At 48.3% G+C, this 15537-nt stretch overlaps 1 protein-coding gene across 1 annotated transcript; it reads right to left on the minus strand.

Annotated features, from left to right (window-relative positions):
* Window positions 1-230: 230 nt before the first annotated feature.
* LYPD6 (LY6/PLAUR domain containing 6) lies at window positions 231-8840 on the minus strand. The gene is made up of 4 exons (XM_009946240.1): window positions 8723-8840; window positions 7088-7186; window positions 1478-1608; window positions 231-434 (listed from the first exon to the last, which is right to left on the minus strand). The coding sequence occupies exons 1-4, from the start codon at window positions 8838-8840 to the stop codon at window positions 231-233; spliced, it is 552 nt and encodes a 183-aa protein (XP_009944542.1).
* Between the last annotated feature and the right edge of the window lie 6697 nt (window positions 8841-15537).

Genomic DNA, 15537 nt, shown 5'->3' on the forward strand with positions numbered 1-15537 from the left:
AAAGACAAGCATTAAGTCCCATGGATTCTGGGAACATTTTGCATGAGTTTCTTCAGAAAACAGTAGAGAAACATATGATGGTTTTACCCCCTTCAAATACGTCTACATCCCAGGCTTACCGGTTCATCATTAACAACGAATAAGGAGGAAAACCAGTCTTTCAAGGACAACTCCACAGCGCGGGCTCCGTAGGGAGCTGTTGAACGCTCGCGCAGATGTTCTCGCCCAGCTCAGCTGTCCGGGCCCGCCAGGCGTGGCAGCGTGACCCAGTGCTGTGACATCAACCCCAACCAGAGACACGCCGTTGTCAGCAGGGCGGGATGTGAAAGTCTCTGTGTCTTGTTGAGGGGGGAGAGCGTTGTAAATACGGCGTCTGTTGCGTTCCTCGGGAGGGGCAAGTTGCAGATGCTTCCTTCGCAGCAGGAGGTGCAGATCTGAAAGAAACCAGTTTATAACTTGGTTATTTGAAAATTACCAATACCAGTGAATGAAGACATAGGGAAGATGATACGACATTTGCAAAGGGGCACAGTGGCCAGCCTGATTTTTGTTTTCCCCCTTTTTTTCCTTTTGCCCCCTTTTTTTTTAAATCAATCTGCTTGGAGAACATTTTCACCCGTACAGGAACGATACGTTGGCTAGCACAAGGGGAACGCATCCATTTTTGAAGAGGTTATTTTCTTTTCTACTCTAAATAAGTCAACTGTTGCAAACCAGTGGTGTTTGGCTGAAGCAGAGCTCACAGGTCAGAACTCCAAAAAAAAAAAATCAGTATTTATTCATAGAGGGTTTTTTTCCTCGCCTATCACCTAGCGTGCAGGCACTGGAGGGACAGACAATTCCTGTGCCCCCCCATAAGGACACGCAGCTCTGCCTTCTCAGGGCTAGGAAGGGCCAGCTGCAGAACCCTGCCAGAGCACAGAGATTTAGAGCAGCAAGACTAACGCACCCGAGGCCGAGAGAGCATAAAAATCACGTGCAGAACAGAGACGGGGCTGCAGTCTGCCTGGCAGCTCAGAAAGCTCTTTTATTTTAACCTGCTGGAGAAGTTCAAAAAGGTCGACCTTCAGAAAAATCTTTTCTAAATAAACCATTCAATTCAGCTATAGAACGTTTGCTCCAAAGCTTCCAGGGCTTTTCCCCACCCGTTTCAGCAAGAAAACCACGAGCTGGTCGGCGAGCACCCGTTGCAGAGCAGAGGGGGCGAAACACGGTGCAATTCTGCAGGCAAAGCGGAGGAGTGCTTTGCTCCCCTGAGCTGCTGGCAGGGGAGTTATTTAAAGAGATTATTCTTTTGTTCTGGGAGAGGTTTTGCCTTTGTTTAGGTAACAAATGGAAATGAGCTGGAGCTCGTTAACAAGAGAAACTTCATTTTTGACGATGCTGATTTACCCACTGAACCAGTCAGACTTCTGGTGGAGGCCAGAAGGATTCTGCCGAGTTTTCACATGAGAAAAAGGCAAATTTTGTCCTATACCTTGTATTCCTCGTGCTTTACATATGTGCATCCTGTTGACAGACAGTCCTCTAACGGCACGCAGCGTTTGGTGACAGACACACTCTCTCCAGTAACTTTCATCATGTGTTGGCTAAAGCAGTATCTCGTACCTAGAAAGACAGAAAAATGCATTTACCTGCCAAATTCAAGTTTTGTGATAGTCTACAAATAGGAAAGAGGTCTTTGATTTTTTAAAAAAACTTGGGATTTAAAAAAAAATATATATATAATTTTGATGTGTTTGTTGCAACATAAACAGCACTGAATACACACGCCCACACCCCAAGCTCTGGTGGTTTCAAAACCTGAGGTTTCAAAGCACTTCAGAACATGGAGGTTTGTTCCCAGCACTAATGTGGGCCTCTGAAAAGAATAAAGAAATGCCCGTTGGATAATCAAGTTATGGAGGGAGGTTCAGATAAACACCCCAAATCTTGTGTACTCTTAGTTTTACAGAAATTGTCTCTAAAAAAAGAACATATTCACAACACCTCTTTATGCCTGAAGCTAACTTCCATTTGTATAGGTTTATTTTTTTCCTAGCTTCACGCATAACCATTAATTCTGTAGAACTCCTAAAGCCTCACGCGTTGGAGATGCCTTTGCCTAGATCCTAACAGCCCCTGTAAGCTGTCCTCGCTGCTCACGCTCTGATCCTGGCTCTCCCGCAGCTCCTGCACAGCCCACAGAAGATCCTTTATCCTCTCTGTCGCTTAGTTTTATCATCTATAAAATAATGCCAAAATACCAGCAGAATAGTTGGGGAGGATTTATGTATTTCTCAGTTTCCCAGTCTTTGGAAAAAGCACCATGAAGAGGACCGTGTCCCCGGTATTCCCATCGCACCGCCTGCACGCTTCTCCTGTCGGCTCCCTCATCCCCAAGGGAGACCATCCTCCTCCTCCTCCTCCTCCTCCTTTTTTAAGCTACTCCTCTAGTGTCACCTGTAAAACGCACAGAAAATTCAAAGCAGGATGACTGACAAATGCTGCGGTTATCCTCAGGCATAAAGGGATTTGGGTTTGTTTCATGCTTTGGTCGTCAGAAGGAAGCTGAAGGTGCTGTTCCCCTACTGAGCACTCCAAGATGAAAACACTGGATTTTTCAACACAGGAAACATGCCATTATATATTTCTTCTCTAAATTATACCTTGCCGCTTGTTAATCAACCTTATTATTAATAAAATTGTTGCTTTCACAGGGGGAAATAAAGGAGGGTAATTAGTTTAAAGTGAACATTCCTGTTCAGCCCTCGTCTCCGACGGGCAAAGCCCTGCATGCTCCTCATGTTTTAGGCATTCGGCAGCAGCCGGGCGAGATTGCCGACCGAGCACGTTATTCATTAGGCAATAAAACCCCCCAGACTTCTGTCCTATCTCTGACCTGCTCTTAACTCCAGTGCGATATCCGCAGCAAACAGACGTCGGTTATCACCCGAGCCCGGTGGTGCTCGGCGGGCTGGCTTCCTTCAAACCGGCCAGGGCTGCCACGCGCGGCTTTGAAGGCGTTTTCCAGGCCCTGCTGCCCGAAGGGGTGAAGCTCGCCGGGGAGCACTCCGTGCGCAACGGCTTTGAGCGTCTCCGAGGACCATCTCTGGAAGTGCCATTCCCCAGAAAAATCTCCGTGTGCATCTTTGGAGCTTTATTCCTCCTGCAATGGCTCTGTCTGTGTAGTGGAGCTCACCCTTGACAAGTCCCAGATGGAACAAATACAGCTTCTAGCACCCCATAACTCTTTTAAGGCTCTTTCATTCTTTCTTCCAAGTGTGTTTTTAGAAAATATTGTGCAACCCTCTTGGAAATACGTATATGTACGGAGGACCAAGCCTGCCTCTCCTCGCACAGCCATCGCTGATGGGTATCATCTCCTGCAAGGCAAGGCTGTGCCTACAGAGTAAGGCCACAATAAGCAACAAAACCCACTCACTCAAATTAATATTAACTTCTGCACGGCCTTGTGGTCTGCCCCTCTTCTCAGAGCAGGCTAAGCACAATGACGGGGTTTATGAAAAGGATTGGGCTGGAGAGCCCAGAGCAAAGCAGAGGTGGGGAACATCACCGCATCTAACCCGTAACAACTGCTCTGCAGATCGGGAGGCTGCCGGCCGGAGGGGCAGAGGAGGGACTCCAGGCTGAGCCTGTGAAGAACACAGGCCCAATGCTATAAAAATTTTACCAAAAATAGCGGAGAAATTTGGAGCAGTTAAAATAAAACATTGCAGCATGAAAGTAAGGTGGTGCCCAAGCCAGGCAGCAGCGTGGTCACAAGGTAAGGACAGGTCTTGGTGGTACCGTGCCAAAACAGCGCGGATTTGTGTTTCCTGAATTTTGCAGTTCCAGGGTGTCTTTAAAGGTGCTTGAGAACCAGGCCGATTGTGGTGTGATATTCAGGCTATCCAACAACACATCCCATTACAAAAGCATTAGAAAATTAGGTTGTTGCTCTGTGTGATTATCTGGGGTATTTTTAGGGCTGTCGATTTACGCTGACCCCCGGCGTGATAGGTGACACCATCCCCTCTTCTTTTGCATTTTCCCTTCCTCTAGTGCAATGTCTTGCAGAGATTGCACAACGCACTTCAGCTACGAGGGATCTCCAAACCTCTATAGACAACAGACCACCTCAGTCTCGACCGACCAGGAGTGGTGCTGACCTACAGCAGCATCACCTAATGGCTGAGATGCACATTGTCCATGGGGTCCACCTCAGGGGCAACCTCCTGTACCCTTAAAGGAAGCACGAATGAAGAAACCAGCTACTGAAACCAGAAGTCATGGTGCAGACCAACGTCCAGGCTAAATGTTAGCAAGCCAGCCCCACATGTCGGTACCAGCAAGGCTGGTACGTGTCTCCAGTAGGAGAAACTGGACCTCTCTGCTTTAAACTGGGTAAGGAAACACTGAATCCAGTATTTTGAAGGACCCAGAGTCCCATGTTGACTTTTGAGAGCCCACTTCCCAAACCACAGCCTCTAACAGCGCTAGAACATCACCTTGGTGGTCATGGCCATCATCCCCTTCATGAGTTGTCAGCTCTCCCACAGACTGTCCAAAACCAGAGTACTGGGAGTATTTTGAGTGCACTATTTCCATACAGATTAGCTCACTAACACAGTTTCTGCTTGAGCTGGAGCTAATAACTAACAGAAAACAAGGTTAATGCATAGCAGGAGGCCTGCCTTCTAGGAAATGCTTTTTCTAGTCTCTGCTCAATGCAGGGACTCAGTTTCAAACTGAAAGAGGGGAGATTTCAGTTAGAGATGAGGAAGAAGTTCTTCACTGTGAGGGCGGTGAGGCACTGGCACAGGTTGCCCAGAGAAGCTGTGGCTGCCCCCTCCCTGGCAGGGCTCAAGGCCAGGCTGGATGGGGCTGGGAGCAACCTGCTCTGGTGGGAGGTGTCCCTGCCCAGGGCAGGGGGGTGGAACTGGATGGTCTTTAAGGTCCCTTCCAGCCCAAATTGTTCTGTGATTTTATTTACTCTCCATTATAACGAATTTTGTTTACTCAAATTGCAGTTCCCTTTAAGTCCTACATTATAGTTAATGAAAATATTTTACTTGGTTTTACCATCATTCGGTCTTTAAAAAAATAATAATAACAGGATGGAGTTTTGTCGTTTTCTCCCACCACTTAACCCAAGCAAAACAGCCAGGGTTTGGATCACTGCGGCGAGGGTGGCCGCGCCACAAGCGTGCCCCTCTGGATCCCAGAGAGAAGGTGACTGCCCAAGCAGGTAACCCCAGGAGTCACCCCTCAAACCTGAGCTTGCGTTTCTGTGGCTTCCTTTTACACAAACTCCAAATCACGTTTGCAAATCAAAGCCACAAGGAAAAAAAGCTGCCTTAATAAAAGCTTTCTGACGCGAAAGCTTATCGGACGTAAAGCCAAAAGACACCAATACAAGCTGTCGGTGACGAAGCATCCTGAAGCAACGGCTGATTTCTGCAGAGTGGGGAGCAATGACGTTATCAGCTTTGCTTCTGGCTTTGCTTCCACTGCAACAGAAAAGGGACAGAGCCTTTAAGCCACAGTGCCCGTCCCCTTTCTCCGCTGAAACACAGGAATTACTGACTCAGCAGTTTCGCCTTCGCAGCTGCTGTCACACCACGGGGGTCCCCTGGGCTCACCCAAAAGCCAGCAGCGAGGGGCTGGGGGGTCCATGCCACAGGCAGGGCTGGGCTCCAGCCCCCAGGCACGCAGTGCTGGGGCAGTCTGGGCACTAACACGCTGTGCCTGGAATAAAACGTTATCGGATCCTGCCAGTTTAAGGAGATAAGAAGTCCTCTGTGCTGAAGATTAAAGATCGACTCCGATTTCCAGCTAACCCCTTCTCGTGGCTGAAACCCCATCCTTGCTTCATGAAGTGGGTGTTTGTACCAGCAGGCAGCTCTGGTCTGGATGAACATGGCTGAGGAGTTAGAGACGCACCAAAGCCTGGTGTACCTGTATCAGCCTAGTAAGAACTAGCTTCACTTTCCAGATTAGCATTATTTTTTTGGTCAAGCCATTTCTTCTGGCTGTTACTAAAGGCAGATCTTGGAGTCACACAGCTCTCCTTGCAGAGGGATCTTGCCATTTAAATACCAGCTACTCCTGCCAAGGCAGGGAGTGTCCGTGAATACTGGTCTCATCTGATGCCAGCCAGCCTGATCTCTTTTATCGTGGTTGATGTCGTGCTGATTTCAGCTCAAAGCAAATACGTTCTCGGACAGATAACGTGCTGTGACACAGGCTGCAAACACAGCTGGTTCGTCCCCGCAGTGCAGGTCACTGTCTTTCTCCTTCCAAAATAAATATTTTGTGAGGGCACATGTAATGTCCCACAACAGACCGCAGACATCCTGGATAGATGCTGAACGGGGCTGACGAGCCTACAGAAAGCACCAGGGGAGCGGTGAGCCCCGGCAGCATCCCTCTGCCCGCCCAACCCCGGCTGCCTTCCTCCCGCGGGTGGTTGCCACACTGGTGGGGACACAGCCCGCGCCCAGCCCAACTCACCGGCTTTGTCATGAGCTGTGGGCAACCTTGATGCCTTGTGAGGGTCTCAACAGAGAAGGGGTAAGGGAGGGGGAGATCTGGGGCTCTCACCGACACCAGGATCTGATATTTGGGTGTCTGTACGCCAAAGCCTTTCCTGAGCTATTCCCCACTTCAGGCTCTGATGGGAGTTATGAGCCCAAAATACTGAAAATATCTTGATGCCAGCTGAAAAGAGGCAGGCTCGGCTGCCCTGAGGTGTGGGCTTCTGCCATAGGGGAGGGAAGCAAACAAAGCAAGAACCAGTCCCGGTCTCACCAGTAAGAGAAACACAACCCTTAAATAAACATCAGGCTGATTTAATTTAATGAGTACGGGGAGTAGATGAAAGTCCTAAACTTCATCCTCCGCAAAGAGACAGAAAAGCTTAAAGGATTACTCATATCGCTTACACATCTTCCTTGTTGAGGAGGCTTAAACAAGCAGGAGCAGCAATCACCAGCATCCGAGTGCTCTCCAGGAATAATGGGGGCTCAGTGCTGTCCTGCGGCAGGGACAGCGAGCGGTTGTTGTGAGGTGGGTTTAAATTAAACGCTAGCATGCAGCTGGTTACCTCTTGGACAATAGACATCCGGAGCCCATCGGTTGCACTCATAATTATCTGCCGCCTTTTCGCAGGTGAAACACTTAAATCCGTGAGGATACGGCGTGGCTGAAAGGCATAGACAATACGCAGTCAAAACGAGCCAATAAATCTGGTCCTACTATGCTTTTCAGAGGCACACAGCAACGTTTGTTCTCTTTAGACATACCTTTCTCCAAGGATACCTGTCAGCTTCATCAAGGTGGTCCTGATTTGTAAAAATCCTGCCACCAATAGCAGGAAAGGCACGTACAGATACAATAAGGACTCAGTTCAGCCGGGTTTACCCAGCAAAAGGGCCCACTGCTGACTTCAAAGGAACTAATGTGAGCAAGGAGTACTTATTCTCTTGGTATCAGAGCTCACATCCAATACTGGTACTTTATCAGTTCTGATAACAAAATATCAGATGGATTAAAATACTTCTGGAAACCATCCCGCCGAGGGAACGAGCTACCCCTTTTGAAGGCAGGCTGATGTCCCCAAAGGAAAGAAAAATCAATTTGCTAATCCTCTAGTTTTTAACAGCAGACTCCATCCTAATTTATCTCACCAAACAGAGAGTGTAACTTCTTAAGTGCTCTCCTGGCAGGGCTTCTGTAGCACATTCAATACATCTTCAAGATGCTGCCACTTTCTCAGAAGCCAAATGGTGAACGGGTCACGTTTATCTCCATGGGGCAAAGTAAGCTGAACCTCTGCGTCCCCGTGGGCCACATCTCACCTCTCCCTCCTCTTCGCCTCCTCCCCTTGCCCACGAGCTCTGGACCAGACCCCATTCAGGTACAAGGGGTGAAGCAAGAGGCATTCGCAGCTTGTTTCCCTGGGCTCCTCTGGGTAAGGGCCAGCAAGTCCCCTGGGAGCATCTCTGACGGGGCTGGTGCTGCCCTCAAGGAACAGCTTGGGGTGGGACAACACAACAGCGCTAATTAAATCCACCCCTCTCACCCTCGACCTCTAGCAGGTCGTGGTCATGGCATAAACCAGAAATTTCATCTTGCTTGTACAGAGCATCAATTTTTCAGCCAAATTCAGAAAGACAGTGAGTTTTCCCTGGGAACAGATGGCAGGCACGGCTCTCTTCTTCTAGAATTAAATAAGTGTGTGTATCTGATGAAGTGAGCAGCCTAGTGAAAGGAGAGTCCACGGAAGATGTAACGATGCGTAACTTTGCTATAGTATTGTTTCAGGGAGTTACTGAAATAAGGGCAGGAGCGGTTCGTGCCACAGCTGCTAAGGGTGGCGTTTGGCCCTTGCTCACAGCTATCGATGTGTCTGGGCAAACCGTGTGGCCCTGGGGCTTGGTCTTGTGGCCAGAGGTATTCCTGAGGTGCAGAAAATAGCAAACAAAAAGCCCCTGACGTGCTCAGCAACGGCCTGTCACCCTATCTGTCCTTTAATCCCTCTGGCAAGCAACCGTCTGGCTTTATATCAGCTGGTTTTATATCAACTAGTTTTATGAATACTGGGAGTAGTTATTTAATCTTTGCTCAGCACTCAGCTCAACCCCGATGGTCCTGCTGCCTTAACACACGCTTGCCCTCACCCCTACCCCTCGCGCCGCGGCCGCCCCGTGGCTTTGCAGCCCGCGCAATGGTGGCTTACTGGAAGGGTGGAGGTAGACGATGTCCTTCACGGTGAAGTCCCTGGGCTGCACGGGTGGCAGGCAGCCGGCCAGCAGGCTGAGCAGCAGCACCCACGCCGGCGTGGGCTGCGAGGCCATCGCCGGGCGAGGACGTACTCATGCGGCGGCCGAAAAAAGCTCACCTGGGCAATGGGAGAGAACGAGGGTCAGCAGAGCCCAGTCACGAAGAACCTGGCCACCCAGCAACCCAGCCTCACCAAAACCATGAACCTCCAGCTGCCCTCCCCGTGGGGGGGAGTGGGGCGGGCAGCAGTGTGGTTACTTTGGCTCAGCTTTGGTGACGTTCCTGGCACCGCCTGGGAAAAGGACCCGGGCAAACCCTCTCCTGGCCAGAGAGCTGCGAACGGGAGCCAAGGGGAAGGGTGTTTGGGTTTGTCATCGTTTGCAATAACCTCAGTAGGACGTTGGTAAAGTCATCAGAGACTGCGCTGCGACGGGATTTAACTGCTTCTTTTAGAGAATACTGGAAAACTGCAGAATTAGACCGGGAAGAAAGGAAACAGGGTAGCTGGAGACCCTTTGGGATGTCTAGGGGAGCAGCGATGGGTCTCCCACACCCACACTCCAACACAGGCTCGCACCCTTCAAAAATGCACCTTTTTGGCAAACCAGAAGCTCCACATCACTTTCCACATATCTCTGGAAAGGCGAGGAGCTCCAGCTGCTCCAGGTTGTCTCTACCTTCAGCTGTTAATAACATAAAGTGATTATTGCATTTTCCTCATCCATATTCCAAAGGCTTTTATTCCCTCTGTGGCGCTGCTGACAAAAGATGCAGCACATTTTGGCCACGTCCCTGAAGGAAGGGAACTAATTCAAGCAGAAAGAACTATCCACTGTAGTACCACTTGTGAAGCTGTCCCCAAACCAGCAGCTTTCAGGAGCATCCCGATCCCTGTGCACGGGCTGTGGGGAGCCATCCAGGAACAGACAACGCTAATGCATCGTTAAACACACAGCTCATATTATTGCAATTCCTTATAAGTGATGAAAACGTGCCCTGAAAACCTAGCGGGACAGGAAAGCTCTGAGAGGACATGGCTGCCGAGCCAGGCAGGAGCCACTGGTTTCCCCTGGCCGCTGGCATCCATCCAGAACACACAGGGTTGGGTTTTTTCCCCCCCAGACTGACCAAGAGATCTGCAAAACGCAGATATTTCCTAAGCAGCTTTGAAAGCATGGTAGCCATTATTTAATAAATCAAATTTTTGAGGGTTTGGGTTGGGTTTTTTTTCAGGAAAGATGTTCCAGGGCGGGGATGTAACCTTCCGCCTCTGGCTCCAAGTGTTTGCCTGGCAGCAGAGACCCACACAGGACTAGCGGCGCAAGGGGGGCTGTCGTTATCCTTGGCTCTTATCTGAAAACAGCCCTTTTATTAAAACACCATGAAATCCATAAAAACAGTGAAGGAAACAGATAACACCTAGCGTGGTGCATTAAACTTTGTTGATTTAACCTTACGAAGGGGGAAAAGCCAATTTCCATTCTGTTTACTCCACAGATGCGTATCAGCCAGGGGAAAATGAAATCCTGATTAGACGCAGAAAGGAAATAAAACAAGCCCCTCCCAGTCACATGAAAGAACTGGGACCAGCAGCACTCTGTGGGGACTGGAGGAAGAGCCCCCAGCAGTGCCAGCCGGAGCGCACCTCCGCGAGGGAGCCAGGTACGTGCGTGGATTCGGGACTATTCACGTTTTTGAGCTCCTCATGGCTAAACACACATGGGCCTGGAGCTGAGGTGGCCAAATGTTGACGCTGATGGTCCCAAGCCGAGGACAACAGGAGCCACCGGCTGCATGAGCCACGGCACTGGGTAGACGCGCTCCACTCCGGGAGAGTTTGCTTTCAGGGCACGTGTCTATACGTAACACCAGTCACACGTGGTGCTCAGCTCGAGGAAACAAGAGGGGTTTGGACTCCTGAGCTGAGCCCCTCCTTTCCTAAGCAAGAGGAGATCTGTCCTCCACCGCGCACACGTCAGCCTCTCTGCTCACTGCTTGGCCAGAGCCGCTCAACCATGGGTTTTCACGGGTGGAAATTGCTTAATATTCATACTGTTGGAATAATGAAGGTTTGGAGGAGAGAGGGGTTTGGGGATTGTTGTTTTCCCTCAAGCAAAACAAGGCAGGTTTCACAAGGCCCGTTATTCAAGAAATCAGGAGTTTGCAGTGAAACGGTGGGTTCGCATGGTCTCAGCAGCAATCCTGCGTTACAGTACAAAAAAATTAGAACCCCCATCCCAAAGAGAGGAGCTCCTCCTAGCTCAAGGGAAGCTCTTAGCAACAACATACAATTAACACATGCTATCAGACGAGAACATAAGGGACAAACAGCAATATTTTAAGTTAAAACGTAGCAAGATTAAAGTAATGGCAAGAATCCCAGGTATAATAAGAAAATAATCTGTTGGATTTTCTCATCGTAATCACGAAAAGCACTTGTATTTGCAGTACTGATCGAAGCCTTCCAGTGGAGGACACCAGTTTTCCCTCTATCATACATGGTCCCTTTTATGGGACCAATTGCTTATTCAGCCACTCTCCGAATGTCTGTGTGTAACAGTCAATACTTGCCTAGCTGTCAGATTCAGAAGACAAATGGCTGTTAGTCCTGCCTGAAAGGTTGGCAGAAATCCTCCATCTGCACGCTAAAAATACTCGCATCGTGCCTCTTGTAATTACAAGTAGCTTAATCGCCAGCACCACTTCTAATGAGCTGCAAAAAAACGCAAACGAATATACAGAATTCACTTCCCCACCTCTATTTTATGTGTTTGAAAGATTTAATCATAGGTAAGAAGTTAAAATTTTAAAAAATAATTAAAAAAAAAAAAAACCAACACCCTCTGTGTAACAAAACAATCCTGAGCAGACCAGAGCAAGGCCAGCCTGGCCACTGCTTTGAACCGTGGCACTTACTGAGGTAGAAATTATTGAACAGAACACCTGCCACCGTTACAGTCTCTGCTCTTCACAGCAAGCGTGTTCTACTTGGTCATTTCATACACACATGGGTAGTATAAAAATAGGTACTTCCGTGTACGCACTGTCAGAAACCCAAATACTCAGTATTTCACAAAGACTTGGAGTATGTACACATGGTTACACGTAGTTCTGTCTTTCACAGGGGGCAGAATACACATACAGATGTACTACACCCAACTGAGAAAATATTCGTTGATGTTTGAGGTGAGTTCTTCTTTCACGAAGAGTGGACTATCAAAAACTATTTTGAATAAAAGCAAACATATTCAGTAATTACTGTTGGGCCCAATCGTTCTCTCTGTTTTTACACCCACATGTAAAGATAAAATGTAATTGCTTTTTTGTTTTTAAAGGAAGGTGAGATAGATATATATAGATATAGATATATAGATATATGGATACACTGCCTTAAAACCTGCAGACATTCGACAAAAAATTGTTTCCCGTTCACTTTTTTCCCCAAAATCATCCAAAATTACATTTTTCTGCAAAGATGGCTTCTCTTCATGAAGCCTATAAGCCCTAAGAAGCTTCGTCAAGGGCATGAAGGCTTTTCCTGTTGCTCACAAGCCCCTTTTATTTCATGGCTTTCAGCCAAAACTGCCCAAACGTCGCACAAAAATATTTTTTTCCAAATAGTTATTGCTGACGTGTTGGCTACTACAGTGCTAAACCTCTGCTCGCAGCTCGGGCTTGCTCTCCAGCGTACGGGCACGTATTTTTTCCTTCTGAATTAACTCGGCTCCTTTCCAGACGTAGTAGCCTCTCGTGCACAGCAGACTGCATGCACCAACCTAATAGAAAATGGCATGGCCCGCTCTGAATTTGATACCGGATTGCAGTTAGGGGAAATAGTCACATGGTATTTAGATCATACAGTCTGTTTATAAAAGGTCTTGGGCGCTGACACAGAAATTTTAGTTAACTCAATCTTTCCAGCTTCACCAGCACCTTTCAGACGGAAAGGCATCCCCATCCCTGCTCTCCAGCAGGATTACTTCTTCCTGCCCTTTGCCCTGACACGGCGCTATGGACATTAACCATTAAATTCCCTAAGCAGCAGCCCAATTGCCCATTTGTCAGGTCTCATTAGGGTGGCGACATGTCGTCCTCGCTGTCACCAGCGCCGGGGACAATGGAAGGTCCCTGTCCTCCATGGAAGGACTGGGGAGCCCTCGAGCAGAGGCGTTGCTGAACATCAGACCTCCGGTTCCGGGGGGGGAGACACATTGTCGGAGATGACAGTTATTTGTGAGGAGGTAGCTGTCCCTCCTTCCCCTCTTGCAAGCTCGGTGGGTACCTGCTAGCCGGCCTTGACTGGAGGCCACAAGCTGGGCTGCTGCCAGCTGCAAGGCTGCAGCAAATGTTGCAGCATTTCAGGAGGGGAAAAAAGAAAAAAAAAAAAAAAGTCAGACACCAAATCTTCCTGTACAAAGATTCAGCCAAAGCCAGGCATGAAGGAATTCCTGGTTTGTGGGCATTTCTGTGGTTCTCCTCCTCATGGGCGTACAGCACATGGTGCGGTGGTCAGTGCCCCTCCACCTCCTTCCCACAGGAGAGGAAGCGGTGCCCTGCTTTCCCTGGACATCTGATGCAGACAGAGGTTGCCCAGATTCACAGGAGGCTGATGCCTGGTATAACTTGTGCTGATATCTTGGCTCCACCTTCCTCCGACATCTCCTCCTTGCTGTCTGGGCCCCATCTCCAAGTTTTATAGCTTACTACCTCATTTCACCCTGAAGACGTTTTCTCGTTTTCTCTTATCTCTTCCCTTGGAAGAGCCTCCATCTCAGAGTGCCCTAAAGCAACACTTCCCTCAGAAAAACAAAACAGGGAAAGCAAATAAAAGCTCCCTCTCAGCAGGCAGCAGGCAGCCTTAAAGCAGCAAGCACAGCACGCCAAAGCAGCAACACCTGTGAGAAACTGAGAAACCACGGCACACGTCATTTGCTCTTGTGAATTCCACTTTGCAAGGTCACCTGGACCATCCTTCGACTGTGCTATGATGATTATTCATCAGCGATAAATTAATTCAAAGGAACTACAACCAGTGTGACAGTGCTGGAAGATCTGTTCCTGGATGTAAAGTCTACCCAGCAGTAACTCCTCTTTATGCACATGATCAATGTGACTTTCCCAAATAACGTAAGAATTCGTAGAATGATAGAATCACAGAGCACCAGGTTGGAAGTGACCTCAAGGATCATCTGGTCCAACCTTTCTTGGCAAAACCACTGTTCTTTGGATTTCCCTTCTGCCAGTTCACATGAAGCTACAGGTTGGAATTCCAACTGCTGAATCTCATAGGTTTCCGTTTGCACCCCTCTACAGCTTCAAAAACTAAACCCCAACTCTCTGTCTGTCTCATGTCATCACTGTCCAAAGACAAATCTGAATTGCAAGGGAAGGTTTCCCACCTACCAGCTGTGCAGGATTCTGGGGAGCAATCCCAGAGACTACTTCCAACATTGCCAGCTCTAATTGCAGTTTTCCTCCTCCACCTCTATCCTGCTCATTTTTTACCTTTTTTTTTTTTTTAAAAAAAAACAACCCAACAACCTATTCTGTTTATTTCTTGTCTTCTGGTTCCTACCACACATGTCAGAAAGGTTTTGATCAAAAATCGGAGTTCATAGGAATTGCCTTCAAATCCAGCTTCTTTCCACTTGGCATTTAGAGAATTTTCTTTGCTGTTTGGCCCCGGGGATGGTTAAATCCATGTTACCCTCCAGATAACATGGGATGTAGTGAACCACATGCAACTACCCAAGGAACCCCTAGGAGCTCTTGCAAAGGGGTTCGCTACCTCTCCTCAATTACAGTAAGCAAGAGTAATTAAACAATCAAACACAATTAGTGCACAAATTACTCCCAGAAATGTGGACGATCTAATCGCCTTGCTGCTAATTACAAAGCCTGTAGTTCATTGAGCTAAAAGCCCGAGTCCTGGGGAAGTGAAGGGGGGTACAATATGTTCCCTCTCACGCCGTCTTCCCTCGGGTGCAATTTAATCTTTCACAAGATGTGCTTTCAAGATTATTTTAGGAGAAGCAGCACATTGCTTCTATTTTCAACCTGTGTTACATATATTTTCAGTCTGAGTAGTGAAATCTTAACTTTTCTTGGGCCCTGTGCAAACCCTTCATCTTTTAACGAGTTGTTGTATAATGTCACTTCTATTCATGCATCCCCAGAGGATAGTTTGGCTTCAGATAAACACAGAGGCGAGGTGAAACAGATATATTTCACTTGAGTATTTCAGATACTTAGTGTTTGCCACGAATGACAGAAACACGTTAGCTTAAAAATCAGGCAGGCCATGATGTTCATAGGAGAAAATACAATTTATGGCCAATTAGTTGTCAAACGAAGAAGGCAAGATATTCAAATTAGACGTAATTCATTCCCATTTCACTCCACCACATACAACACACAGCGGCGCAGGGCCATGACTTATTTTTTTCCTTTAAATTAGACCTCCTAGTCAAAAGAGTGCGACCGTGAACGCTTCTGAATGTGCAGAGAGATGGACGCAGATGAGCTGGCAAGTCATTTCAAGGCCTTTCCCCCAGGTTTTCACACGGCCTGCAAAGGAGGCAGCGGGGGCAGCGAGCCCTGAACTCAATGGGCTGCGTGAGATCCAGGTTCGGGAAGTTTGGAAGCCGCCCTCACCCCTCCCGCGTCCCACGGCACACGGGCTGACCTCAATGTGCGGGGAGCCCCCAGACAGCCCGGCTCCGCGCAGACAGAGGATAAGGAAACCATGCGTGAGCACGGAAATCCTGGGAT

The sequence above is a fragment of the Leptosomus discolor genome, chromosome 5 (assembly GCF_034619465.1).
Source record: "Leptosomus discolor isolate bLepDis1 chromosome 5, bLepDis1.hap2, whole genome shotgun sequence".
In the NCBI taxonomy this organism is placed as follows: Eukaryota; Metazoa; Chordata; class Aves; order Leptosomiformes; family Leptosomidae; genus Leptosomus; species Leptosomus discolor.